The sequence below is a fragment of the Xiphias gladius genome, chromosome 9, assembly GCF_016859285.1.
Source record: "Xiphias gladius isolate SHS-SW01 ecotype Sanya breed wild chromosome 9, ASM1685928v1, whole genome shotgun sequence".
Taxonomy (NCBI): Eukaryota; Metazoa; Chordata; class Actinopteri; order Istiophoriformes; family Xiphiidae; genus Xiphias; species Xiphias gladius.
In genome coordinates, this window is record NC_053408.1 from 7,519,342 (window position 1) to 7,546,057 (window position 26,716).

Sequence of the window (26,716 nt, forward strand, 5' to 3'; positions counted from 1 at the left end):
ACAGCCTCCCCACCCGAACCACCACCCCGCCTCCATGAGTTCAACTTGCACTCGGCTCTTCAGTAAACTAAATAACCTCCCATTTCCCCATCATGATTATCATCGTCAACATCCTAATAGTATCAGCAAAGAAAAAAAAAACAAAAAACAAAAAAACAAAACAAAAAAAAAAACCACTCAAAACCATTTCCACTTCTCACATGGCACGAGCCAATCAGAGCCAAGAGGTCCTTCGGTTTCAGTCAGTCTCAACCAATGGCTGTCCATCCAGGTCGACTAGAAAACCACTTAGCTGTACATGTAGAACCAAAGTCCTCATGCAGTGCCCTGCGAAGGTGGCACATCACATACGTGCACAGGTGGAAATGGGGGTCAGTGGAGGGGCGATTATGGTTTTGGTGTGTCTGTGTGTGTGTTAGAGAGAGTGTGTGTGTGTGTGTGTGTGTTTTTTAAGAGGGGAGAAGCAAGGGTGTTAGGCAATTATTAGACCCAGGAGCACAAAAAAAAAAAAAAAAATCCAGAAGAATTACATACAAAGTCTTTATCCGTCTGTCTTCTCTTGGGCCTCCTCGAAACACTCACAAAACCATCTCTCACGCACACACACACACGCGCGCGCGCACACACACACAAACAGACGCGCACACACACACACACAAACAGACACGCACACACACAGACGCACACGCACGCACACACACACACACAGACGCACACGCACGCACACACACACACACACACACACACACACACATTATAGGTCCTCATGTCATTCTGAAGTCAGGTTTTCAATGTCAACATTCAAGAAAAGAAAAAAACACCTCAATGATAAAAATCATCTCTACCATCACAATGCTTCAGTTCATAAAATCTTGACATGTCTGAAAAGTGATTTTGATTTTCCTCCAGGTTTAAAGCAGTATGCGTGTGTGTGTAGTTGTCGTTTGTCGTCTTTGTCCCACTGCTGCAAACACACACACATGCACAACCAACATACGCACACTCACGCACTCCAACACACACCACATGTCCCCTTTTTAGTGGAGAAAGACATGGCGCAATGGAGAGACACTCCTCTGGGCGGATGCACCGATCACCAGGAGGAGACAGGGGTCGTTGCCACGGCTACCAGGGGTCCTCCAGCTCACCGGCACTCTGGGTGAGTAAAAGGGAAAAGAGATGGAGAGATGTGCGTTAGCTTCCTTTTTTTTTTGTTGCGTTTTCCACTGCACACAGTAGTTAAGATACCGCTCCTGATGCCTTAAATAATGGTAAAATTTGTACCTCACTGCCCCGCTGTCTACTCAAAATGAATGGATAATAGTGAAAGACAGTGAGATTCCCCTGCCCAGCCTGTAGGTTACCACAACCAGAACCCAGACCTCTGATGACTCACCTTGCAGAGAATCACGAGGCCAACTGTCAGACTGAAAAACAGGGGAGAAATGGAGAGAATGGAGTCCGTGTAAGTCTACACAGCTTCCCTCTCGCTTGTTGCCGCCAGCTCAAGCAATGAAGCGGCAGGCGTTTAGTATGTTTGACACGTTTCAAATCTGAGAGTTGCTATTGTTTTAAAAGAGACGACTGACTGAAATGTCTTTAAACAGCTCACACGAAATTACAAGTCTAGGCTACAGCTACAAGCTGCCAGAGGAGGGTGAGGAAGGTTAGGACCTGTTTTCTGCTTGAGCTGTTCCCAAAAACTTCAGGGGCCTACACAGAAACATATACAACACATTAAATATTTTAAGGACACTGAAAAATTCCCCTAAAGGTTTCAGGGCATGGTCTTGTATCAAATGCGACCATATTATCCTTCAGCTTTGTCAGAGAGTTTGGTGATTTTTTGTGTGACATGCAACTCATTTTGAATGGACAAATATGACTTTTTCTGCTTTTTGAATCCCTAATCACAACCCTCATTTACACATTTGCAAGGTGACAAATTTGGTACAGGACAAAAAGACAGAGCAAAAACAAAGCTGTACAGCCAGTTTACACTGAGTTACTCAATACACTTGACACGAACTCGTAGCATTATACCTCAAATCATTTTTATTTGTTCATTTGTTATTTTTAAACTGTGTGGGATTGATTTGGCCCACGTAACCCCATACAAATACAACTCATACATACACAAATGCGCTTACACACACGCACGCACACACACACAAACACACACACACAGTGTTAAAGCATAACCTCCCCTCCGATAGTTAAGTGCCTTAGATATTGTAAAAGATAAGTGCAGTGCATGCATTACCAGAGTCATTGGGTACAGGGCATTATACAGACTCCCTCTACTTGCTTTCAAAGAGGAAGAATAAACACTCTAGCTTCAGCAGTCTGTTTGAATCAAACTTCCATAATGAGGTAAGAGTTTGAGATTGTGTCATTTTTGAACAAAGTCATAACCTGTGAGGAACAATTTATGCTGTAAGGGGGCTTTTATCAAGTTGTGAAACTCATAAAGCCACACGTAATACCAGCGTCTGGCTTTGGGAAATTTATAAAATGAGCTTTGGAAAATTTATAAATTTAAAAAAAAACGAAAAAAACAAAACAGGTACATTAATACTTCAGCTATACTTTGACCTGATTACAGATAGACGACCATCTCACATAAAACACATTCACCATTGTCCTGGTGTAACTGATTGTACAAGTGCTACATCAGGTTTTTAAGGCCTAAACTGGATATGGTCAGCAACGATACGGTAGCAGTGTGACTTTAGGGATGTAATATTGTTTGGCCGCTCCAACATTTTTGGTCAAGAGGTGAAGTATGTTAAACAATTGTTGGATGGATTGATATTTGGAAGGAAAATTTTTTCCCTATCCCCCATCAACAGGTCAAATATTCAATTTGTCTGACACTTCACTTCATGACAGAATACCTCTAAAATTAACAGCATGCCTGTCAGCCACAGCTGTTTTACACATGAAGGGTAACACAGCATGCTAGCATGTTAACATGATAAACGTTACCATATTAGCAAGCCAACAGGACAAACATTACATACTGAATGTTTGCATGCTAACAAGTGAAATACTAAATGTCAGAATGTTAACATTTAACATTTTAGCATCCATGCTAACATGCCAACTATACGTATGGTTGACTAACAATGTGTTAGCCTGAGGGGTGTCCCCAGGCAGGTGAAATATTGTTACCTAAAGCAGGTAAGTTAATCGTTTACTTGGTTCAGGTTCAGCTCTACACAGTTTGATTGAGCTAAACTTTCATCTGTCTGAGATGTACTTTATCAGAATAGCTGCACTTAAGCTCAGCCGTGTTTTGAGTTGAACGCTAACATTAGCATGTTACCAATGCTGACAATGGTATTCAGCTCAAAAAACCTTAAGTTACCATGGTAACATGTCTTAGATGGCATTTAAAATCCAATAGCTGCTAACAAGCATCTAGGCATTTTACCATGCAAACATTAGCACATTACTACAACAACAGCAGCGCTATTTGGGATTGTCTCATTCGCTGTATTGGAGATGGTTGGTTCCATTGAAAAGCTCAGGGAAGCGGCTGTGTGCGTGTTTGGGGAAGAAGAAGAAAAAGAAAAAAAAAAAAATCACAAACGCATAACTCTCACATTTTGGTCGCCTCAGTGTGGAAAGTCAGGCCATAACGGACTCATAACAGCCCCATTACTAGTGAGAAGGAGCAGGGTTTTTTTTTTTTTTTTTTTTCTCAGACTGTCCTGTAAAAAAAACAAGCCCATAGTTCGACTGTGCAAGTATCTTATTACAACGCTTAGTTACGCTTTCTTGTCAGCCGACCTCTAGCGGCCGCAGTAATTATGACAGGAGCGAATGGGGAAGTAAAGTGATGTCGCATATAGAGCAACTTCTTCCACGTTACGAGGAGTTTGGGGCGGATGGACGGCTTGACAAAACACAGGACTTTGACACAGGGCACCGCTGTTTGTGTCCAGTTTGAAACCAATAATCAACATTGTTTCTTTCAACCATGACCATTCCACCCCCTTAACCAGGTGTTTATTACTGTAACCATGACAACAAAGGTCCTCTAACCTCAGTGAAGTACTTATTTTAATCCACATCATGATCTTTCTCTAAACCTAACCAAGTAGTTTTTGTACTTAAACCTAACCGAACCGTAACTGTTCCACAACTTCAACCACGTGTTTATTATTGTTACCATGAAAACAAATGAAAATGTTTTCATTGTTACCATGAAAACAACCGATATGCCTGCTGCTGGTACTCTTCAACAGGGCGTATTATTACCATGATGGTGGCAAAGGTCCTACAGTATACTGTCGTTTAAGTTGCATGACCTGTGTTTTTTTTTTCCACCACAACAGCCAGAATAGGCAACACTGAGCTCATTCCAAACTCAAAAAAACAAACTTCAACAAGCAACACAAAGGTAAGATTTATGCTTCATTGGAAGTGTTTTCAAACTGTAATCTCCATGAAAGAGCAGCACACAGCCGCTTCCATGATCTTTTCTATGGAACCAACAGAGACTGTGATTGGAGCTGCTAACAACAGTTTACGGCTAACACTGACAAAGCTGACACAGCTAAGACACAAGTTAAGCCATGTCACACAATATGGTGCATGATACTGAATGGCTAAGAAAAAACACAAACTGTACAAAGGATAAAGCCTTTTGATTTTGGAAACAATATGAACTTTCAATGTAACCATTTTGCCCACGAGTAAAGGCTTCTAATTTTCATCCATTCAATGTTTTTTTTTTTCCTGGTGTGCAATGAGCATTACAGCCTTAAAGGGTTACTAGCCTGGCTACAGACTTTGTCTTATTTTCATTTGAACATATTTTAATTTTATGACCACTCTGGTTGCCTGGTACCACGATATGTTTTGCCCTCTCGAGTGTTACTGGCACATTGACATTCACCTGAATAACCAAAAAGGAACAAATTTTAACCTCTTTGTGCATAATTGTGAGACAGTGTACTAAACTGTGGTGATGTGGAATTAGGGATATGTGGTGATAGATTTATTTAAAAGAACTGTCGTTCAAACTACAAGTATACACCCACCCACACAAGCATCCCTCTGTGGTTAAATTGCCCAGTGATTTGAACGACCTAACATCGCTGAACATGCTGATAAATGGGCTAAAACTCAAGTATGATCCACTACCAAAACCACAAATTTCTGAAGTGATGATTGGTCTCTTTGCTTGGTCTCTCAAACTCATGCAGACACACATACACACACATACATACATACATATACACAGAAGAGTGTGTTCTGAGTCTGTAGATGGCGTAGGCCTGGAGACACAGCTGCAGTTCAGAGTGTCTCCTCTCCTTTTCTTTGTCAGTTCGTCCACTGTAAGTAGGTGTGGGGGTGAGGCTGGGGTGGTGGGTCAGGTAGGAAAGCAGCCAGAAGCCAGAACTGGTTAAATGTAGGTCATGGAGTGCAATGTTCTTTTTTTTTTTTTTTTTTGCTTCACCAGCCACTTTTGCACTTAATAATAATTTGTTTTGATTCTTTGCTATTATAAACACAAGTCAGTGTGGTCAAGCCGTAAAGGTGGCTGGCAAGTTTAGGAAATCCAAGCCAATCAAGTTTAGAGGACAGGGGAAACAAATCAGAAAAAGAAAGAGTCCTCATTAGGTTATGGTATGTATGTGGCTTGGAGACAGAACTTGAATAGACAGAGGGGCCATTTTTATTTCCAACAAATTATTAAAATATTCATGTATGGCAATGGCAGCTGCGGTTGAAGACAATGATAGAGCCCTAAATGGCCGATGTGTCCATTCAAGTTCTGTGATGAGGGAAAAAGGAGAGGTCATAGCACATCTGACTAGAGCTCTGGGGACAGACACGGAGATAGGTGGGTTGGTTTGCGGGCAGGGTGCTCAGTCAGAGGAGGGATCGGACTCAGGGGCAGGCGCATCTTGGCTGGCCTCCGGCTCTGCAGTGGCAGGTGAGGGCGGGGGCGAGGGGGGGGAGGGAGGGGAGGCAGGCTGCTCCTGGTCGTCGTTGTCATCGTCGTTGTCTGAGGTCCTCCTGCTCTCCCCTGCTCCCTCGGCAGCGCTCTCCCCCCGCAGGTGGTAGGCGGCCAGGGACTCCTCCAGCACCGCACGGTACTGCCCCCGGTGGTGGAGGCGGAACTGCCGCAGAGCCTCCAGCAGATGAGCCGCCGTACTGCCACCTCCCTCCTCACTCTCCTCCTCTCCCCCCGCACAAGCCTGAGGTGACACGCCAGGGGTCAGACTCTGCAGGCACGCTCCATGGTCAAACACACACACACACACACACACAAACACAAACACAGACACACGCACACACACACACAGACACACAGATACATCTAACAAGCAGCGGCACAATACTCACATCATTGTCACACAAATATCTACCGCACACTAGCGTGACAATGTCAGAGACATTCTTGCGCCAGTCGGACAGGCCCATGCAAGCGCTACCTCTGACCCTGTGACCAACAACCCTTTGTGATATTCGCTGTATGGTGCAACAGAGGGGAGGGAGCTGGTCAGCACCCACACAGCCCAGAGTAAAGAGCCTGCAAGTCACGACTCCACTGACATTAATATGACAAATACACTCATGTGCCCTCATACATACACACACACCTCCACCATCACATCCAAACTGTTTAAAACCTGACAGTGACCTTTTTTTCTTCAGAATGACAACATTTGTAAAACTTGGAGCCTTCACATCTATTAGTTGTGAAATTTCCTCTGACACTACATGTGAATTTCTTACGGTATAAACAGAACTATGACTCAGGAATCCAGAAGTGACAGTAGTGTTGAGATGATATAGCTGAATTTTTCCAGCGGCCTGAAGTGGTTGTTTTATTCTATGTAGCAGTATATACTTAAGGCCTTGCAAAACAAGATTTGGAATCATGTTATTTTTAATTTACTTCTTGATAGCCACTTTGAAATTACACTGAAATTTGTCCCAAGTCTTATAAATAAAATTCAAATGGTGCTATATCTTATTTATTTATTCATTGGTTTTTGAATATACTAAGCAATCAAATTACAACTCCAGTAAAACATTAACCATTGAACTGAATTAATTTCCATTTTTTGTTGTTTTTAATGTAAATTGGAAAATGTGTCTGAGAACTTAGAACTCGTGTAATCATGACTTAGCAACTCAGACAAAACACCTATTACAAAATGAATGCAGAGTAGTTACTGGTTTACGAAATCAGCACATTTCTTATTCTAATTCAGGCATTGTTCCAAAGGTTTATAAAGAGTTTCCGTGAATGATCATGACATGATCTAAATGCTTGCAGAGTGATCGGCCTTTTTCTGCCTAGTCTGGAAGACTTTTTCTTTTTTCTTTTGAAAATTCCTAACTAAACTGCAACGAATTAAAATTAAATTCGTACTACCGGCTGATTTTCCACCTAATGAAAAAAATATAAGACTGAAAAATGAAAAAGAGATCAAAGTAAATGACTTCTTAAGGATATTATTTGCTGTGAACAAAGGCTTCCCAAACATGTCAGTAATAACAGTAGCTGCAAGCACAAGACTTTGTTGTTCTTCATGTCAGTGCTTGCACAAGTGCTTGTATTTATGCACATACTGCGGGTATCAAAGTTTCTCACTTGGCTTTTTGTTGGACAATAAATTTGACAATGACACTGTCTATCATAGAATTTATTTTTCTTGTTGTGACACTTATTGCTGACTCTGTAAGCTATGGCTATTCACATTTTATCAGCACCAAGAACTATATATTTAACATTATCTTTTAAAAAATGCTATCAATTGTACACAAAAGTTGGACTATTATAGTTGGTTTATTCAAGCGACTTTCACCTGAAGGGCTTCCGAAATTTAAATTCAGATGTTTTTAATCCAGGTTCGTGAAGCATTAAGTACAATGAGACTGCTGGAGTTCAATAGCTTTATCAGGGTCTTGCTATAAATCGTGTTTCAATGATAGATACAAAATTGAAACTGACCGCACAGGCCTTCAATGCTTTTCAACATGGAATACAGTGAACTGAGTTTCACCAAGCTTGTCGAGGCTATTCTGTTTAGTCTATCCTACACCTTCTTTCACACTTAAACCGCATTCATTTTCTCTCATTTTAACACACACACACACACGCACACACACGCACACACACACACACACACACACACACACACACACACACACACACACACACAAAAGAGTGTCCTTGTCTGGGCTGGTGTGTGTTTATGAGGTCATGTTAAGGGGACGGGGTGAAAGGTTGAAGAGGTGAGCGGTTTAGAGAGAGATCAACTCACCCCTTCCTCTTCTCTGTGAGGGTTGAGCTTGTTGTACACCGCCTCGATCACACTGCGCCTACAAACACACAAACAGCACACAGCTCGCTGCTTAGGGAAAAGAAAATCTCCCGACATAACATACACAGTCTCTTCATTCTTTTCAAATGTACATTGATTGAGATTAAAATAGAATCAAGAAAGCAACTGAGTCGATGCCTGAGTATCCGCTATTAAGGCATTAAGAGACTACAGAGTCTCTTTATTCATATGTTGACAGATTTGCAGTAACAATTATTTATAAAAACATCAGAAAGACTCCAAGGTGATGACGTCGAATTGCCTTTTAGTCTGACCAACAGAGCTAAATACAAAAATATTTGGATTGATAGAATTTAAGACAACATTAAGCAGGAAACTGTCACATTTGAGAAGGTGGAACAAGGTATTCTGTGGGATTATTGCACGATTAAAATTTTTTTGTTAATTGATTAGTCAACTAATTGTCTACGCTCTGATTGCGGCAGTGCGTTTATCTGCTCCTTGTAAACTTCAGAGATAATCAAGTAATCAGTGCTTAATGAATAAAGTCATGTATGTTTAGATGCTTCTGCAAGTATGAAAAATCATGAAAACTGATTAAATTCAGGTGTGCCATTCAAAAAGCTTTTCCTCAAGCACCTGCAATTTCATGAGAAACATGCATCGATGACTATAAAACCAGTCATAAAAACTAAACAGGTAAAAAGATCATTCACACTTAATTTCCACACTGCCAATTCTGTTTTTTCATGCCCTAAAAACGCACATTTTTAAACTGGCTTTTCACTGATTTGTATGATTTGAAAAATCTCCTGGACATTATGTTATTACTTTATTTATTATTTTCTCTCAATTATCTGTAAAGTTACAATGATTATTTGATTAGCTGCTTGACAGAAAATTAATCTACAAATACTTTGATATCCAAATAATGGTTTTAGTATTTTTTTCAAGCAAACAAAACTTGACAAAAAAATCTATGGTTGCAGCATCTGTGTTTTGGACAGTCGGTCAAATAAAATAAACCATTTTAACACATCACCTTGGGCTATGGGAAATTATAGCATTTTTCACTATTTTCAGATATTTTATAGACAGGGTGATTAGTCATGAAAATTACTGGCAGATTATTTTCTATTTATCTGGGTTTTTTTTTTTAAATTGTATAATCCTATTAATGTCTCTCATGTCCCGTGTTAAAGCGCTGTGTAATTATGTTAAGAACAGTGCTATGCAAATAAGGTAATTATTATTAATATTGGCATTTGTGAAGTTAGATGACAGTTACAGTTCAACACTTGAAATTATAATTTGTGAGTTCATCAGGATGTAAGGTGCTGGTGGTAAATTGTGAACTTTATAAGTTTCTAAACCATAAGAAAATAATAATATAAGCTATTCAAGTCTGATTATTTTGAACAGCATGTTTGAAGTGTATAACACGTAGTTAAATGTTGTTCCTCGTTATGTATTTACTTGCTGGCCAGGCCGCCGCCAGGTGGAAGGTTGGGGATGTTCTCTGTGGCAATGCTTCTCAGAACAGACACCAGGTCAGGGACTCCCGCCTCCCCGCAGTTTCCCAGTAGCTCTACACAAAAAAAACACAAAGAGGACAAGGGGTTTGTGAGTGGTTATGTTGTATATTAAGGCAAGGTTATAGTATATTATATTCCCCACTTTTTTCTGCAAAGGCTGAGAAATCAACCATAGTAGTGGAAGAATCAGATACAATACTACTTGCCATTTTCAGCACCACTGACTGTGTCGCAGACTGATTTCAAATATTTGTACTACCCTAAAGAATGTTTATTTTGCCCTGCTTATGTACACAGAAATTGAGCACAGTATGTGGCCACTTGTTTCACTTAACCTTTTTAAAAAAACATATTTGAAAAAGCCATCGAAAGACTGCTGGGTCAAAATATCAGCGCAGGCATTTAACTACCACTGAACAGTTAAATGTTTAAAATAATCCACCCCAAGTTTCAAATACAGCATATCAGACGTGATAGTTAATATGATTGGTGTAGTTGCAAAGACACCAAAACTAATAATGATCAACTATCAAACTGTAGCACTTTTTTAAGTCTTTGTAACTCTAATTTTAGATTAATATAAATGTACCTACTGAACACTATGATAAATGCACTCTGTCAGTCTATTATGTTCTGTGTGAAGGTGTGGGTGTACACATGTGTCGAGCGAGCTGACCCTCAACACGGGTCTCCAGGTATTTATCCAATTCCTCCTCTTTCTTCACAGCCTCCTCTGAGATCTTGGGAGCTCCAGGTAAACACACCAACACCACACTCATATTGTCCCTGCTCCCCTGCAGGATGAATATAGGCAGAGACAAAACAAATACAGAATGGAATGAAATCTATTTAGTACATAAGGTATATTTTGTAACTGTTTATTGTATAGGGATATCATTTTTTTTAAACAACTATGACACAAACATGGTTTGAAAGATCAATGTGATATTGGTGATGTTTTGTTAAACTGACCCTGACTGTAACACAACCCTAAAAATCACTTCTAACCTAGGCAGCCATGATGGCTAAAATAAATTCACGGCATTCCTGGTTAATATAAATCTAAGGCAACCAACAGTCAGAGTGTTTTTTTCCCCACTGCTCTCAAAAATAAGTGGAAAAAAACAAAAAACAAACACTGATTACAAGCATCAAAGTGCAAACTTGCTGCTGAAAAAGATTATAAACAGGCATGCTGTTATTTATATTTCAACAATTCCTGTAGCAGTATTTCATAGTTGAAGCCTTCCAGTGAGGAGGATTGCAGATGGTGTAAATTTTCAACACCTGGATTTTATTTAATTTTTTTATTATTATTATTTTTTTAAACAGTTAACATGTCAGATGAAGTGCCTGAGTTTGGCCTAAAACTTAAAAAACACAAAACTAAAAGGTACCCTCTGGAGTTTTTGACCTTTAGCTGCGCCGTGCATCTTAATGATTGGGTCTTTGTTTTGTTTGTGCTCATGGGTGATGCAATACAGTTCTGCCAGCGGCTTCTCATTATTCTACTTGTCTAAAGTGGTGGTAACATGATGCAGCAATGCGTCAGCAAAGACAGCGAAGTGTGAAGTAAACATGGATGCAAACAATGCAGGTCCCAAAATGTTAAAAAAAAGAAAAAAAAAAAAAAAAGAATCAGGTCTGCTGTGAGGAAGGAAATGTATTCAACATTTTTGTTAGACCTCAAGGATACACTCAATCATTTTGGTGAGTAACACTCTATTTAAATATAACAACTCCACAGGACATCTTTTAGGGAACACAATGCTTTCTCTTTTGCTGTTGCTAGGATTATAAAAGAAAGATGGGTTGTGATTTAGACACAACAGAATACAAGCTAACAGCTATGCATGTTCTCAGATGTCTTACATTTGGTTTTCTCCAATACAGAAAAACAGCCTAGTGGTAATAAACTGACATTTTGCTGTCATACACTTTTACCTTTTACACAGAAACTCGATAATTCCAACAAATCTTTTACAATTGTTTTTCCTTTTTAATGTTTTAAGGCTTCAACTAATGATTATACATTGTCAATTAACTGACTGATTAATTCCTAGATTTCTGGATTAATCATTTGGTCTATTAAAACTCAGAAAATAGTAAAAAAACAAAAATGTCCTTCACATTGCCCTTGAGCCCAATGAGACTTCTTCAAATCTCTTGTTTTTTAAGACATGCAGTTCAAAATATGCGATTTACAATCATGTAACACAGAAAAAAAAAGTAAATCCTTACAGTGGAGAACTAGAATCAGTATTAATGCAATTTAAAAAAAGGTGATTCACTGATTATCAAAACACCCGCCAACTACTTCTCTGTTGATTGACTAATCGCTTCTGCTCTATAATCTTTAATAATGAACCTCTTAACCCTTTAAAAGGAATTTGCTCTCTTGCAGTATATGTATTATAGGAACAGAACAGCTCAACCTCTGGCTGGAAGCCACCATCTTAACATTGGACAGTGTATTAGTTGGCATTTATAGGGCACGCAGTCAGCTACAGCCAAGATAGAGCTCTGGCCTTAAACCCATGGATAGCCACCTTGTCATTACCATGTAAAAGGCGATGTGGTCAAAGTAACTTTCTTTAAGTGTAGAGTGTCACATACATCACAAATGGCAGGGGCAGCAGAGCAGATTTATGACGGCGTGGGGCTGAGATAACCCATCCAGTAACGTAAAAATAACCTGGCTGCTGTGCACTTGCTGGTTCTTGGAGTACTCTCGACACAAAAATAAGTGATACATGGAAGGCAAAAATCTAAGATGTGAACTGGTGGATGAGCTCAGCTAAAGCAAGGGGAAATTCTTGCTTCATCTTGGATCGATGGCTGAGAAGGCCAATGGACAGAGTATGACGTGAGAGCAGTAATGCATTCTTCATCATCTGATTTATCTGATTTATCTGATGCCTTGTTGTGAGATGTTGAGTTCAATTAAACATTAGATTACTTTTCTTACATTTTGATGTAGTTATCCATCATTTACTTTAGAATATGTGATGATTATACATAATCTTATATTTTTAATTAAAAAAAATACTTTTTGCAGCTATGTATAAAGTTTCACCTCCAATGTGTGAGAATATATGTAAAAGAAAAAAAAAAAAAAAAAAAAGCTTACCTTATGCAGGCAGGTGTCCACCACTGAGTTACAGACCTTCTCCAGGTCATCACACACCAGGAGTCGTGAGCGGACAAACTCACACAGCTCCTCGTTGGACATGACGTCCCAGATTCCATCACATGCCAGCACCACAAACTCGTCTCCTTCGGCCGCTCGCTCCAACACACACACCTCAGGCTCAGGGCTCACCAGTTGCTCCGTGGGGCCCTTACCATCCACACATTTGTAGTCATAGTCCCCCAGGGCCCGGGACACAGCCAGGGAGCCATTTACCCTCTGGATCATGACTGAGCCGCCAGCGTTCTGGATGCGCTCCTTTTCACGAGGGTTGCAGGGCTTGTGGTCCTGGGTGGAGAAGCCCACCTTGCCGTCTCGACTCAGCACGGCCCGCGAGTCACCGCAATTAATGAAGTAGAGGTGGGTCGGGCTGAGCAACACGCACACGGCTGTTGATCCGCTGCGGTCCAGGCCCTGCCGCAGGTCAGTGAAGCTGCGCATGTACTCGTCAATGTTCAGGAAGCCCGAGCGGATGCCATCTTTCACCCCCTCCACAGAGCCGGGACCTGAACCAAAGTCGGCCCCTCCTGACAAGATGTGTTCCAGCAGGTGGCCGGAGCAGTAGTTGGCCACCCGGGAGCCTGCATGGCCATCGTAGACAGCAAAGAAGGACCAGTCGGTGAGTCCATGGGGGAGACCCACCACAGCTGTGTGGGCATCCTCCATCTCCACCCGCCAGCCCTGCATGGAGCTCAGGCCATAACGCAGCCCATTGCCCTCACCATGGGCACTATGCTTCTCCGTCTTCGGCTTGTCCAGGAACGCACCCATTGCTGCCTATAGCTGGAGATTAATCAAGGAAAGACAGGAAGGAAACATAGAAATGGAACCATTACACCATCACCAGCAAGGACAAAAAAGATAATCTATCCCTCACCAAGTCAGCCACTTTTATAGTAATGCACTACTGTACCATAAATATAATGTATATAGAATTAGACTTAGAGCTAGACTGAAAAATTGGCCAATATTAGCAGATATATCATTACTGGTGTATATTTCGGCAGAGAAGTAACAAGAAACTGCAAGACAGAAATGACAAACTAGGTTTGAGGTCATTTACAAAAAAAAGTGTCACAGGAACATAGTCTGACTACCAGAGAGCACTGACAAGTTGATTTTTCAACTTTAAAAGGTCCTTCCCAGTATATATCTTGTTCACAATTCTTTTAAAAACAAATCTAAGGGATCTGTATCAAGATTGTTGTTCATGTAAAAAAAGATTCCTATAGGTCACTATATCATTACAGCATTCTGAAACTCCCAAATATCGACAATGGTTCAGTCTAAAAATCCATTATCATTATCTATAATTAGAATATAGACCATAACATTGTGTGGGGGTTCTCATTCACGTTTTTAAAAATGCAGTTAGTTATTGTGATAGGAGAAAAGAGAACTCAGATAAGGAAGGAAGGAAGCATTGCCTCAGTGCCCAGGTAGTTTTTCAGTTCAGTGTTTAAAACAAATGTGAGTGAAGCAAAATTGACTCCTTTTGTCAGATCTACAGTATACTGTATCAAAAGATTACATAATATTTTATAGTCTATAATAATATCTTTGGTCCTATAAATTCCTCTGTAAATCAATAGTTTTTAGTGTCAGTAGTTCAGTAGGCTGCTTCATACTGTTATTACAGGGTGGTTTTAATTACTTAATGGATGGTGAGAGCCAGAGATCCTGACAACAAGACAAAGATAGCAGAGGAGGAACCACAGAGCTGGGGATTACACTGCAGCTGTAAAGCTTCTTTGAGCACACAGAGCCTCTTTCACTCTGAACACACGGTAACTAATACTGTTAGTTAACTTGCCAGCAGGGAGTAGAGTAACATTACTGAATCAGCAGGGTCTGAAATTTTCACCTGCCAAGAGCTGAATGGGTATCACTTCTGACTTGGAGGGTTAGTATTTTGTCTTTAATTAAACTTTGCCCATTCTCAACACCATACAGTGTCTCCGTTCAGGATCACAATCAAAGGATTAATTGTTTTGCGACAATTCAAGGGGCTGTGTTTGTGGAGTGTGGTGGATAATTAAAATTCAATCCAATATATCTGGTTTGAGCGAAAATAAATGAATCTGAAGACTTATCAGACACAAAAACCCCGCAGAGTTGTTTATATTATTATGACAGATTTCAGTGTTCTGGAAAGTCATGGCAGCAATAATTTTATCCTTGGTTGTAATTATCGCAAGCTGGATGACCCTGCTGGACAGCAACCCTGCATTGTCAATGGGGCGGTCTCATTCATATGAATGAGGGGGCTCCATTTCTTTCACGCAGGGCTACAGTTGATCTGAACGCTGCCTTGGTCCCTTACAGGCACTAGAAATCTTTTACAGCATGCTATGAGCTAACAAGCTAATGGAGGTGAACATCTCCTGATGCACAGTTTTAAGAAATTTGGAAAAATTAAATAAATACATATTTAAACAGAAATGATTGTTTCATCGTCTTTTAACTAAAGCTGATATGCGATCATTCAGATAGGCAAAGTTAGAAGAGAAACTTTTCCAGGGTGTTGAAGGGACAAAAGATTTGGTAGCTGAGGGAAATCAACAAAAAATGTAATGAATCACTTCTGAAATGAGTTTCCAGAGTACAGAGGAATGCATCAATATTTTGGAGTACTGAATCCAACTTGAAAATACCATGGGTAACACTTCAATATGAGGGACAGGCTTCTGAAAGACCTCTAATGTGGAAGTGTTTGTAAAATGTATATAATAAGTCACTTTTATCAAATCTGTGATCGGTTTTGGCCCTAAAAAGCCGGATTGCAGCTACAGTTGAAAAGGAAATTGAAAATAAGAACTCAGAATATTCTTATTTCATATTATTTTTAAATTATTTCTGAAATTTTTGTTTGTAATCTACTAGCAACTACTGTACCTGAACACACTAGCAGCACCTCCTGGTCCCTACACTGGGCACAGAATTAAAATGCTCAATGCCGTATCTCTGGCATTTTTAACCTGCACTATATTTTCCGATCACACCTATCAATTATGACCTAAATGTCTGCAACTGCTGCAGTATTGAGCTACTCACAGTATGCATTCCTTGGTTTCAGTTGTAGCACTCATGACATCTTGAAATCAATAAAAAGCAATACAAATTGAAAGCGTCCTGAGTGTGTCTTTTTTTTCAACATATTAATTTCTCGCTCTGCATTACCTCCCACATGAGCGCACACACGGCATGACAAGCATGTGCCCAAAAAAGGCTGGTACATGCAAGGAGTGACTACAGCTGGTTTCAGAGGAACGTGTATGTGAGTGCGTTTGTGTCTGCTCTGCGCATGTGTGCAGTGTCATAGTCTATGTGCGAGAAAAAGGCGCACTATAAATACGCCAGGCCGGTTTAGATTTCATGTCCAGGGTGGGGCAGTGGGCCACACCATTCACATTTCTATTGCCTTCCTGCTTAATGATTAAATCAACAGAATTCCGTCTAACAAGCTCTCTCCTCTACCACCAGCTACTGAGATTCAAAAGTAGCCTATATGTTCATGTATGGTAAGAAAGAGTGTTCACATATGTGTGTGAGAGAAAGAGAAATCTGTTTTGTTCACCAGCAGTGATTCTCTCTAAAAATAAAACAAACACACTGTCGTTGCCTAGCAACCACCCACCCTGCAGTGCAAACATCCAGGCTAAGCTTCATTCAACGACATCCCCCTCTCTATGTCCCTCTCTCACTCGCTCTAAAACACACACACACACACACACACACACACACACACACACACACACACACACACACACACACACACACACACACACACACACACACACACACACACACACACACACACACACACACACACACACACACACACACACACACACACACGCCTGGCAGAGAGAGGAAAGGGGAGTTGCATCATCCATCCATTAAAGCAGTCGCAGCAGTGAGACCCTGAAAGGAGACGTGCAGACTGCCAGAACACATGCAGATACTATGAGATTTCTCTGGCTGACAACGCTACAATAGGCTGCTGGCAAAAACACACGCGCGAGTGCACACAAGAAAAAGCCCAGAAAATATCTCAATTGAGACATCACAATGAAACCAAGAGCTGTAAACCACTTAACCCCGTCAAAACTGCTGTCACCCATGCTTTAACCACAGGTCAAAACCAACATCCACGATGCTAAGATGCATGTCTGCCAAAAACCACTGGCTACGAAGAGGAGAAGTGGAGGAACGGGATTACATAATGCTGCAAAGAGCCCGAGTGCTGTTCTGAATGCAGGCGTACTCACACAAAACAGTTAATGCTATCTTTGAAGCAAGTTTAACTCACAGCTGCCAGCACCGTGCCAGCGTACACATCAATATGTTGCAAATCACTGGGAGTTTAGGTTTATGTTTAACTTCCCTGACTACATGATAACTGAGGGTACAACAGCTTGTTGATGACTTGATTTTGATTTGATTACAATGAGAGTCAGAGCATCTGAGGCAAATGGTTTTTTTTTTTTTTTTTAACTTCTCAAATATTGTTTAAGACTTACATCTAGGTAGGCTTTTTCCAGAAACTTCCAGACCTTTGAGTTGTTGCCGAAATCATAAACTTCGCTGAGCATTAAGAATTGGCTTGGTGTTGCTATCATACTGTTTCCCCAACTAGATAAACAATGGAGCCAATAAGGGCCATTATAGGGAGAACTAAAGTGGGTAACAATACCAAGCTGACAGATGAGGAAATCTTAACAAAAGTTTCGGACAACCATTTCTCATGCAATATCAAAGCAAATAAGTTAGCTAGGTTTACTACTCTGCGTGCAAATGTCAGCCATGCCACCACAGTTTAAAAAAAAAAAAATAATAATAATAATTAAAGTTAATGGACTTGACACTATTGTCTTTTACACTAAACCTCTTGATGATTCGTGTAGACCTGAAGACTTAGCTGAACCTGCATCTCAACTCAAGATAGTCTTGACTCACACAGACCAAATCAATGAAGCATTCGGGTAATTCTTGTCAACTTGTTAGCTCAAAGTTGTTCAAATCTATCACCCAGATTTTGCCCCGAAAACAACCAACAATGTGGTAGATATCACCAAAAACAGTTCCTTAGTTTACAGTACAACTTGTAACATTTCACCTCAAAATGTGAAAGACACTAGCAAACAATGAAACCAAGTTAATTTATGTATTCATAATATTTTTCTGCAACATCCCATGATTATCAAATCAACCAGCTAGCTTACAAGAATAATAAGAGGTCTGTCTCATGATATTTACACTTTGCTGTGGCCTGTTCATTGGTCCAGTCCATGTGATGGATTTAGTGACTGGTGTCCACCTGAAGGAAAACACCTGGTAAATTAGACATGGTCATGTGATATTTCCCCATATTTGCGAGGAGAGAAGTAACACCTGAATGCACCATTAAACTAACCAACCCAGAAAGGATTGTGTGATAGTGAGTGAGGACTGCAGAGGATACACCGGGTCACATTTCACAGCCGCATTTGGAGAGGTCTCTGGAATGGAACAGCCCTGTCGAACTGTTATGACGTATTCAGTCTTGAAATACGGACTTTAAAGCAGGCAACCCTGAATTGGGACACAACTTATGTTGTGCAATTGGTCCCTTGACTAACAGAAATGACATCTAAAAAGGCACAACTTCCTAATATATCTGTTAAATATTTAAATTTATCTTATTCAACACCCACAAAGGCTCCTGCTGAAACCCTTTTTAACCTTTACTATACATCAGCTCTGACCTTGCCTCCCTTTTCACATTTCTTTTATAACACACAGAACAAAGGTGCACATATCCAACATGCAGCACTTCAATACACTTTATTGACCCTCCATTTCTTCATCTCTCCTTTGTGCACTAATCTGTAGCAGAGTGCTTCCAATGTTGGCCATACAACTCCTGAATCATACCTGTCAGTGGAAATCACCCAAGTACCGCTTGCTCTCATGCATTTTTTTTCCTTAGTGACAGTCAAATACGATTTTCACCTCAAGACTGTGAAATGACAGCATATGCTTTGAAACATAAATTTAATGAATAAAAAGTGACACGTGACAAGTGTAAAGATAGCTTTCAAAGCTGGGCTAATGGTGACATTGATAAATCTCTGCAATCCTTAGCGACAAAAGCATCAAAGTACACAATGCGGAGACCAACAACCAACACTCCACACAACTTATAACTTTATGAGAGTCTTAAAGTCCAAGTTGGTTCCACATGAAGGAGGAGGCAATCAGAACTGAAACTAATGATTATTTTTTATTATTTATAAATCGGCTGTTACTTTTTTGATTAACTAATTATTCATTTAGTCTATAAACGTGTAACTGCCCATCAAAACTTAGATTTCAAGTTAACATCTTCAGATGTTTTGTTTCGTCTGACCGAACCTTCAAAACCCAAAGACTCAGATATAAAACATAGAAAAGCAGCAAAAGTTCATATTTGAGAAACTTGAACAAGGAATATTTGATTAAACAACTGTTTAATCATGCATTGATAATTACTCAAGTATCAAAAATCGTTGCAGATTAATTTTCTGTCGATCAACTAACTGATTAATTGACTAATTGTTTCAGCTCTAGAGGTAATCAAATGCAGTTTATAACAAAAGGTTCTGTTTTGTCAGAATGTGGGTACTCCATTCAAGAACAAACACAGCTTAACAACAGTCCTGGTAGCAGTTTCCCTTAAATCTTCTTAAAACCAAGATCTCTTTCCCTCATGGGTGACTTCTGTGGTGACATCTCCAAACGTGTTGTTTGTCTGACCGTGAGTCCAAAACCCAAAGATATTCAGTTTACCATCATAGAAGAAAAAGAAAATCAGAAAATATTCACATTAGAGAAGCTGGACCCTGTGTATTCTTATCATTTTTTTCTTAAAAAATACTTAAACAATTCATCAATTATCAAAATTGTTACCAATTAACAGTACAACAAAAAAAAATTTATATCAGTGCACCAACATTAATACCAACTATAGACCTGTTACCCCTATGCCACGCAATTTTCAGTTGACTAATTCAATATCGATTCTTAAAATCCCAAGATCAATCTTTGCATTTGCGCCTTTTTCAGTAAATATGTGTAGTTACTTGGCAGTACAGTATAGTTACTTGTTGTAAGTGGTTCAGTTCAAGCTGCATGATGTGTAAAATAGCTGCTTTGTGGAAATTGAGTTTTTACAACCTGCACAAAACGGTTATTTTAAGTTAACAACTAACATAGATGACAACTGGCTTCATAGGACACCTTGAGTCACAACAGTCTCATAAACTGTGCTTTAATGACTGTAAATACAGTCCATGCGGACCTGCCGCGGTTTACGTGACTGTCATGACTCGGGATGGTTAGCAGACTCTGGCTATCTCATAGTGAATCTAGTGATTGCATCTTCTAGAGGGACATACTGAAAAACTAATCACCAAACTGATCTTAGCTGATCTTGTGTTTGTTAAAGAGATATTATCTCTGGCTACGAGACGTGAAGCGTGGAAGTTGAGTGAAAAGTGTGTGGATTCTACTTTACTCAGTCTGTCCCTGGCGGGGGAGCTAACACCAGCTAACAGCTGGCTGCAGATATCAGGCTGATGCCTTTGTCAACACAAACAGTGCAGATAAATTAGTGAGCAGACTTTCAGTTTCTGTCCTACCTGTGCTCAAAGTGACAATTAAACTGGATATCTGTACTTAACTGAAGAATCTGCTACTTAGAGTCCATGTGAAGCTGTATGGGATAGCATTTATTTTATTTTAAAATAATGATGACGTCCTCATAAGTGGTGATGTTTTTTTTTAATTATCCTTGCTCAACTGTTTTGCACACGTGGGCCTAAGAAAATATCGACGTATCACGTTTTAGTCGTATTGAATTTGCCAAAGAAAATAATTCCTTGGTCCACAGTTTTATAACCAGGTAAAGTGATAAATATTTAACCTGTAATTTGCCCTTGACACAATTTTATATTCAAGGAAACAACAGTTTTGCTCACTTTTCTAAGTTCCCAGGATTCGAAATGAATCGATTCTGGATTTTGTTCATTAAAGTCTAATCAGAAGATCAGTGCCGACATCCAGCCCTACAATATGCGACAGTTTGTATTCCAAGGATATTTCATCAATGAAATCCGCACAAAAAAATATCTGCATGGCTCAATGTCAGTTGCCTTCATGTTGATGATACATTATGTACTTCTTGCTCTAAGTGAATATTCTAGGTAAGGAAATGAAAAAGCTGCATGCAAACTGATTTACTCCAATTAATACTTAAACTGTTTTTTCTAACCAGTGCAAATTCTTCCTTATTATGGAATAATAGAAATTTACATTTTTTAAAAAGCACCTTGAGATTCCTACAGATCCATCACTTCACAGCCGAGGCCCTTTTTTGGATCTGCCAAACTCTAAAAGAAGCTTGATGACTGTCTCAATCTCACACTGACACTGTGTTTCATCTGCTTCTCAGTCTTTACACAGAGACTGCTGACTCAGATAAGATTATCAGCTTTTGAACTCCTCCCGTATCTGGCTTGCAGGGCACCAGCCCAACACCAAGTGATGTCATATACTGGTCACCTGTGCACCTTATCGCAATCTGATATACTGGAGAAGGTGAGCAGAGGGGCTGCCAGACTAAATTTCAACACTACACAATACAAAATTGATAATGAAATGTGAATTAACCACAAGCCTTAGCTTGACAAATGCTGATGATAAATCCCTGCCATAAAGAAGGGCAATTTAAACTGGCTTAATTATCTAAGATCATATAAAATTTCCAAACTTTAAAGGTAATAAAAAGAGACAGCAAAGTTTGGTCTTCTCACACACTTGTCCCTCTTTACATGAGAAGTAAGGTGCTTCACTTTAAACTTAAAATCTCAGCAATCATTTTCTTTGCCATGGATTCAGGAGATATGTATCAGAAGTTGGAGGAGTACCCTTTGCATTGCTGGTGGAGTGTCTGCTCATTAATAAGGAAAGTCGGAGCAGAACTTTTCATTCTGACAGCCTAGGAGAAATTCATGTTTCAACAGAGTCAACCTAGGAAAATGAGCCCTAGTTGCATAAAAAATTCTGGACATTCCTATCCAATATTGGATAAAAAACTAATAGGGATGATTGACAGGTTTGATTACTGATAGCATGGGGTGACATACGATACTTAGAACTGATCACATAGAATTTTCTAATATACTTTGTATCTAAGAAGAGTACAGTATGAAAAGCTCAATAAGTAGGTTGAAGCAATCAGCATCTAGCTGTTGGTTGCTTTCAAAACAAAACGAAAAAAAAAAAAAAAAACCTTTACAATAACAACAAAAGCTCATACCAGTCCATATTTAATGGCAATTTTTAGTGTCACATCAGCAGAACTTTTTTAAAATAGTCTCCAAGTTATGGCTGATGACATGTGCTCATATAGACCTATACTGCTGTACTTGATATCTACAGGAAAGTTGGGAGTTACCAACCAAGCCCATGTTTATAGTCAGGGCAAACCCTGTACATTTTACACGGCTGCCCCGTGCCTGTGGATGCTTGGAATATATGTAATTGCAATAAAACTAGAACAAGTGTGGCAAATTATTGGTTTATATATGCTTAGTTTAAGTTACAATAATGTGTTATTACTGTTCATTTCACATGATTATTTTTGACGGTTTTCCACCTTCACAATACCTTCTGAACCTCACCAAAAAATGTTATACTATATATTGTTATATGCTTAAGAATGTAGGACTATATGAAATTTTTTAGGTAAAAAAAAAAATCAGCAAATGAGAATCAGTGAAGTGTCGGGAGGAGCATTGCTGTTAGTGCCGCAGTGAAACATGACTTCTTACAAACACGTTAACAACTTGTGACTAACTTTAAGTGTTATCTGCTTAGACTGCATTTCATGTGGACTGACTGACTTCAACAGATATACTAGACGTAAAAATGGGCCATTTCGGCTATAATTACCCTCTAAGGTCGCTGCATATACAACATGACATACAGTAGCTATCTAACTGGCACTATATGCAGTTTGTTAGACTCATACTGGCGATTAACTCTGGACTTTGTTAACGCTACATGACTACTTACTGGAATTATTGGGACGTACAGCAGCTTCTGGTTGTGTGCTTGTTTAAATATACTGTTATTTCTTTAGAAATATTATTACAGTGCCAAGCTAAACATTGACACTCATATGACAAAGTCCGTTAAACTGTCATTAGCTAGTTATAGCTAGTGTAGCCCATACCATGCTAGATTAGCTCGTTTGGGACCAGACTAAGCACTGGAGACCAACATACCGTCTGTCTGTTAACATTAGTGTTACTTTAAATTTCCTTCATTCAGAACTGTCTCGCTAACGTTGGCGGTAAGAGAGTTAGTTTGAAACTTAAAATGAAGGGTCAGGTTTTATTCGGGCAATGGTCTGTTTTTACGCTAACGTTACTACACAACCCTGTTAATGTTGCATGAATCGTCTGACTGTGTTTGGAAATGCGTTTCTGTGTTAAATACCAATCCACTGACCACATGCTGAACTCCAGTCCTCTTAACACTGGTCCCTCCGTTGAAAGGCCTAGTTTGCTAGTGTGTTGATACGAGCTAACGTTAGCTGACGTGCTAATGTTAACTTAACAGTTAGCTGTCGTTGGAGCCAGCGCAATTCCCCAGGTTGTCAAACTCTAGCTAATGACGTTAGCGGACATACTAGCATGCTACTTACGTTTTCCTGCTGTTGTGCGAATGTAGATCCAATCTTGATTATCTGCCGGATTCTGCTTTTGTGTGAAGATATGTCGTTAACCTAGCTATCTACGGAGCTAACGTTAGCCGGCTAGCTATGTTATGTTTCCTTATTTGACAAAAATAATCGAGATTGGCCTCAGATGAGCGGCGATAATTCCTTTCTCGGTGGTTCCCTGCTTGGACAGCGTTGATTTTTACGCATGTTTGACGCCAGTTCTGTCTCTCACATTAAATGAAGACAATTTCGATCGTTCCTAAACAAATATGGACACTGAGAATTGGTTATATTATACAACACTGACAAATCTAGCACTTTCTTCCATTGAAAGGCCAGAGCTATCCTTCGACTTTGGGTGCTGAACAAGAGGAGGTGTTATTTTTGGCATATGCTTGGTGATTGGTTACAACGTCTAGGCGAAACGTCGGTTAATTGGCTCCTTTTTATGTCAATTAGCTCTGCCCCTGTCCAAAACTACATTTTCATTGGTCTATTACCGAAGTTCTGTGATGCGCTGGATCTGTAGGAAACACTTGTAACTGTTACTAGCATATGCCGAATCCACTCTGGGTAGGCGGTGTCGTGCGTGAAATAAAAATGTTCAACGCCGTAGCTGGAGAAATTTGAGCCTAACGTGACGACCAAGACTCAAAAAATAAAGATAAAACCAAAGCCGGCCTAGTTGAGACTTACACGTTTTACTATCCTCAACATGTTTTGTAGTCGCCACACACACGAGCCGAGTGCCCCGGAGTGAATAACAAGCGCGATCTAATCCAAGTACAGCAGGGATGCTTGAAGGGGTTCCAGTGGGGGTCTCCAGCAGAATCAGAGTCGGAGTTATTGGCCAAGTATGTTCGTGCATACAAGGAATTTGACTCCGGTTTCTCGTGGCTCTCGGTGTTCTTGGACACAGTACACAGGACCAACTAACTAATGTCCGGGGAGATACACTTGGACGTACCAAAAACAAGGACAACAAAGCTGAGCAAAGATAAACAAACATAAAAATATGACTATTATGTACGAGCCAGTGTTTGACACAACAATAACTGAAAAAATGTTACTACCATTTTCCAGAAATTATGCTATTTCAAGAATTTACACATAACTATTAGGTTTCACTCACTCCACTACCACTCCCTTTAGCCTATGCATTGTGTAGATAGTTACACGTTATGACTAAATTTCTCCTCTCCTCATAGGGAAAGAAATTTGATCAAATATAAAATGTGGTGGCAACGATGCTGAGAAACCGAATCAGCTTTACTGTCCAGATCCGACACTTGGTCACCGATTAACTAAACGTAATCACGTCCAGGAATCTAGTCTCAAGGAAATTTATACCAATGATCAGGTTTTCAGTTGGGCTGAATGCGGCCTTGGTTCAGTTTTTACGCTCACGTTTGGTGACACTTGTCACCTTGTCTAGGTGTAGCCCACATGTTACTGATCGTGTCATGTCTTCAGTTTAATTCATGTTACCCTGGGTTTTTCATCAGTCAAACCTAAAAACACAATGTTTGTTATTGCTGTCAGGTAAGTCAGGCTCCTAAATACATGCATCTCTAATAGCTGAACAGTGCCAGGCCAATAGTTCCGACCCTCTAACCTCCACCTCCTTCTCCAGGTGAATGAAGGGGAAACAAAATCACACGCTGCTCTCATACGTAATCTTGATTGTACTGTACAAAAATGTCTTCCTTATTGTATGATGTTTGTTTTGTTTTTGTTTGTTTTTTTACTCCTTATCTGATCTTCAACACGCAGCTACGGCTTGTCTGGGACAAACTGACACTTGAACATTGACCACTGCGTTATGGTGTGACACATGGTCTTTTTTTCCTGCATACATCAAAAGAGATTACACCGTTATCTCTCTGCTGACTGTACCTAAAGGAATGTCATAAGGGATGGCAATTATTACTCCCACTCTCTTCTAAACTAACCGCTGAGGGATTCAGACATTTACCGCTCTACCGTCGGATCTTGTTTTTAGGAGGAACTCCAGTTTCAGTACAGAATCTAGTCAGGTGGAAAGCCAATAGAGCAAATGGAAACTTCGAGCTTAATCAAGCCTGCAACACATAACTGCAATAAAAAAACAAACTAATACTGTGCCCAGGGTCAGATTACCAATTTGGAACAGCGAGGAACTTCCCCCAGGGCCGCAGAAGTGCCAACAGGTAGTATTTCAGTGTAGAAAAACTGCACATATTGAACAGGGAGTGGGAGGAACTGGGGCTTTATAGGAGGCCAACTACTAATTTGGGCCATCTAGCAGATTAATCTCGCCAGGACTGTAGACTGCAAGAAACTGTGCAAACTTCGTGTTGCAAACGTCATGCTGCAGTCAGACCAGAGTCGTACATAAATGCAACACAAGGAGTTTTCTTTTCTTTTCTTCCTTGGCCTGATGTACAGCAGACTGTCTAGTTTTATGAGAAAAATAGGGAACGATGAGGATGTTTTTCATGAGAATGAAAGATGTCAAAGCCCAACATGGGTCAAAGATCAGCAGTAGGTCAGGTGGTTCCCCGCATGACATGAGTAATGAGTAACGTGTTTTACATGAGCTCTGCCTGGTCTCACAGCGAGAGATATGACGCTCACTGGGCACAGCATCATAAAAATTATTACAATGAACCTGAGATGTTTGCTCGGTCAGCCATGTTTTCTCGTTTGAAAAAAAGCCATAGTTTACCCCGAATTCAAGACAAATTAGTACTACTTAAGAAAGTCATGAACCGGACAGCTTTGTGCGACAGGTGAATTTAGCAATCATCCCTGTCGTCCGATGATTAGTTAGCTCCAAGACATCCTCGAGGTCTCTCTTCCCTTTCCCTTTCTCCTCAACTCTCATTGTTCATTCTTCACATAACTGTACTGTACAGATCAATACAACACAACGCGATCTCCTGGA

General features: G+C 40.0%; 1 protein-coding gene across 2 annotated transcripts; it reads right to left on the bottom strand.

The window, feature by feature from the left end:
• Positions 1-706: 706 nt before the first annotated feature.
• ppm1bb (protein phosphatase, Mg2+/Mn2+ dependent, 1Bb) lies at positions 707-24,189 on the bottom strand. 2 transcript variants are annotated; one of them, XM_040135222.1, is made up of 6 exons: positions 23,773-24,189; positions 12,981-13,823; positions 10,527-10,644; positions 9,792-9,903; positions 8,295-8,352; positions 707-1,155 (listed from the first exon to the last, which is right to left on the bottom strand). In XM_040135222.1, the coding sequence occupies exons 2-6, from the start codon at positions 13,809-13,811 to the stop codon at positions 1,126-1,128; spliced, it is 1,149 nt and encodes a 382-aa protein (XP_039991156.1). In that variant the 5' UTR covers positions 13,812-13,823; positions 23,773-24,189; the 3' UTR covers positions 707-1,125. The 2 variants fall into 2 exon arrangements, with proteins under 2 accessions (XP_039991156.1, XP_039991155.1); XM_040135221.1 differs by lacking the exon at positions 707-1,155 and adding an exon at positions 3,686-6,215.
• Positions 24,190-26,716: the final 2,527 nt, after the last annotated feature.

What these genes read in the sequence shown, in the direction of transcription:
- ppm1bb (XM_040135221.1), bottom strand. Translation starts at nt 13,811, where the DNA reads ATGGGTGCGTTCCTGGACAAGCCGAAGACGGAGAAGCATAGTGCCCAT. An exon ending in CCTGGAGACCCGTGTTGAGG is followed by an intron (nt 9,904 to 10,526) that starts GTCAGCTCGCTC and finishes TTTTTTGTGTAG; the next exon opens with AGCTACTGGGAAACTGCGGG. An exon ending in CTCACAGAGAAGAGGAAGGG is followed by an intron (nt 6,216 to 8,294) that starts GTGAGTTGATCT and finishes GTGTCACCTCAG; the next exon opens with GCTTGTGCGGGGGGAGAGGA.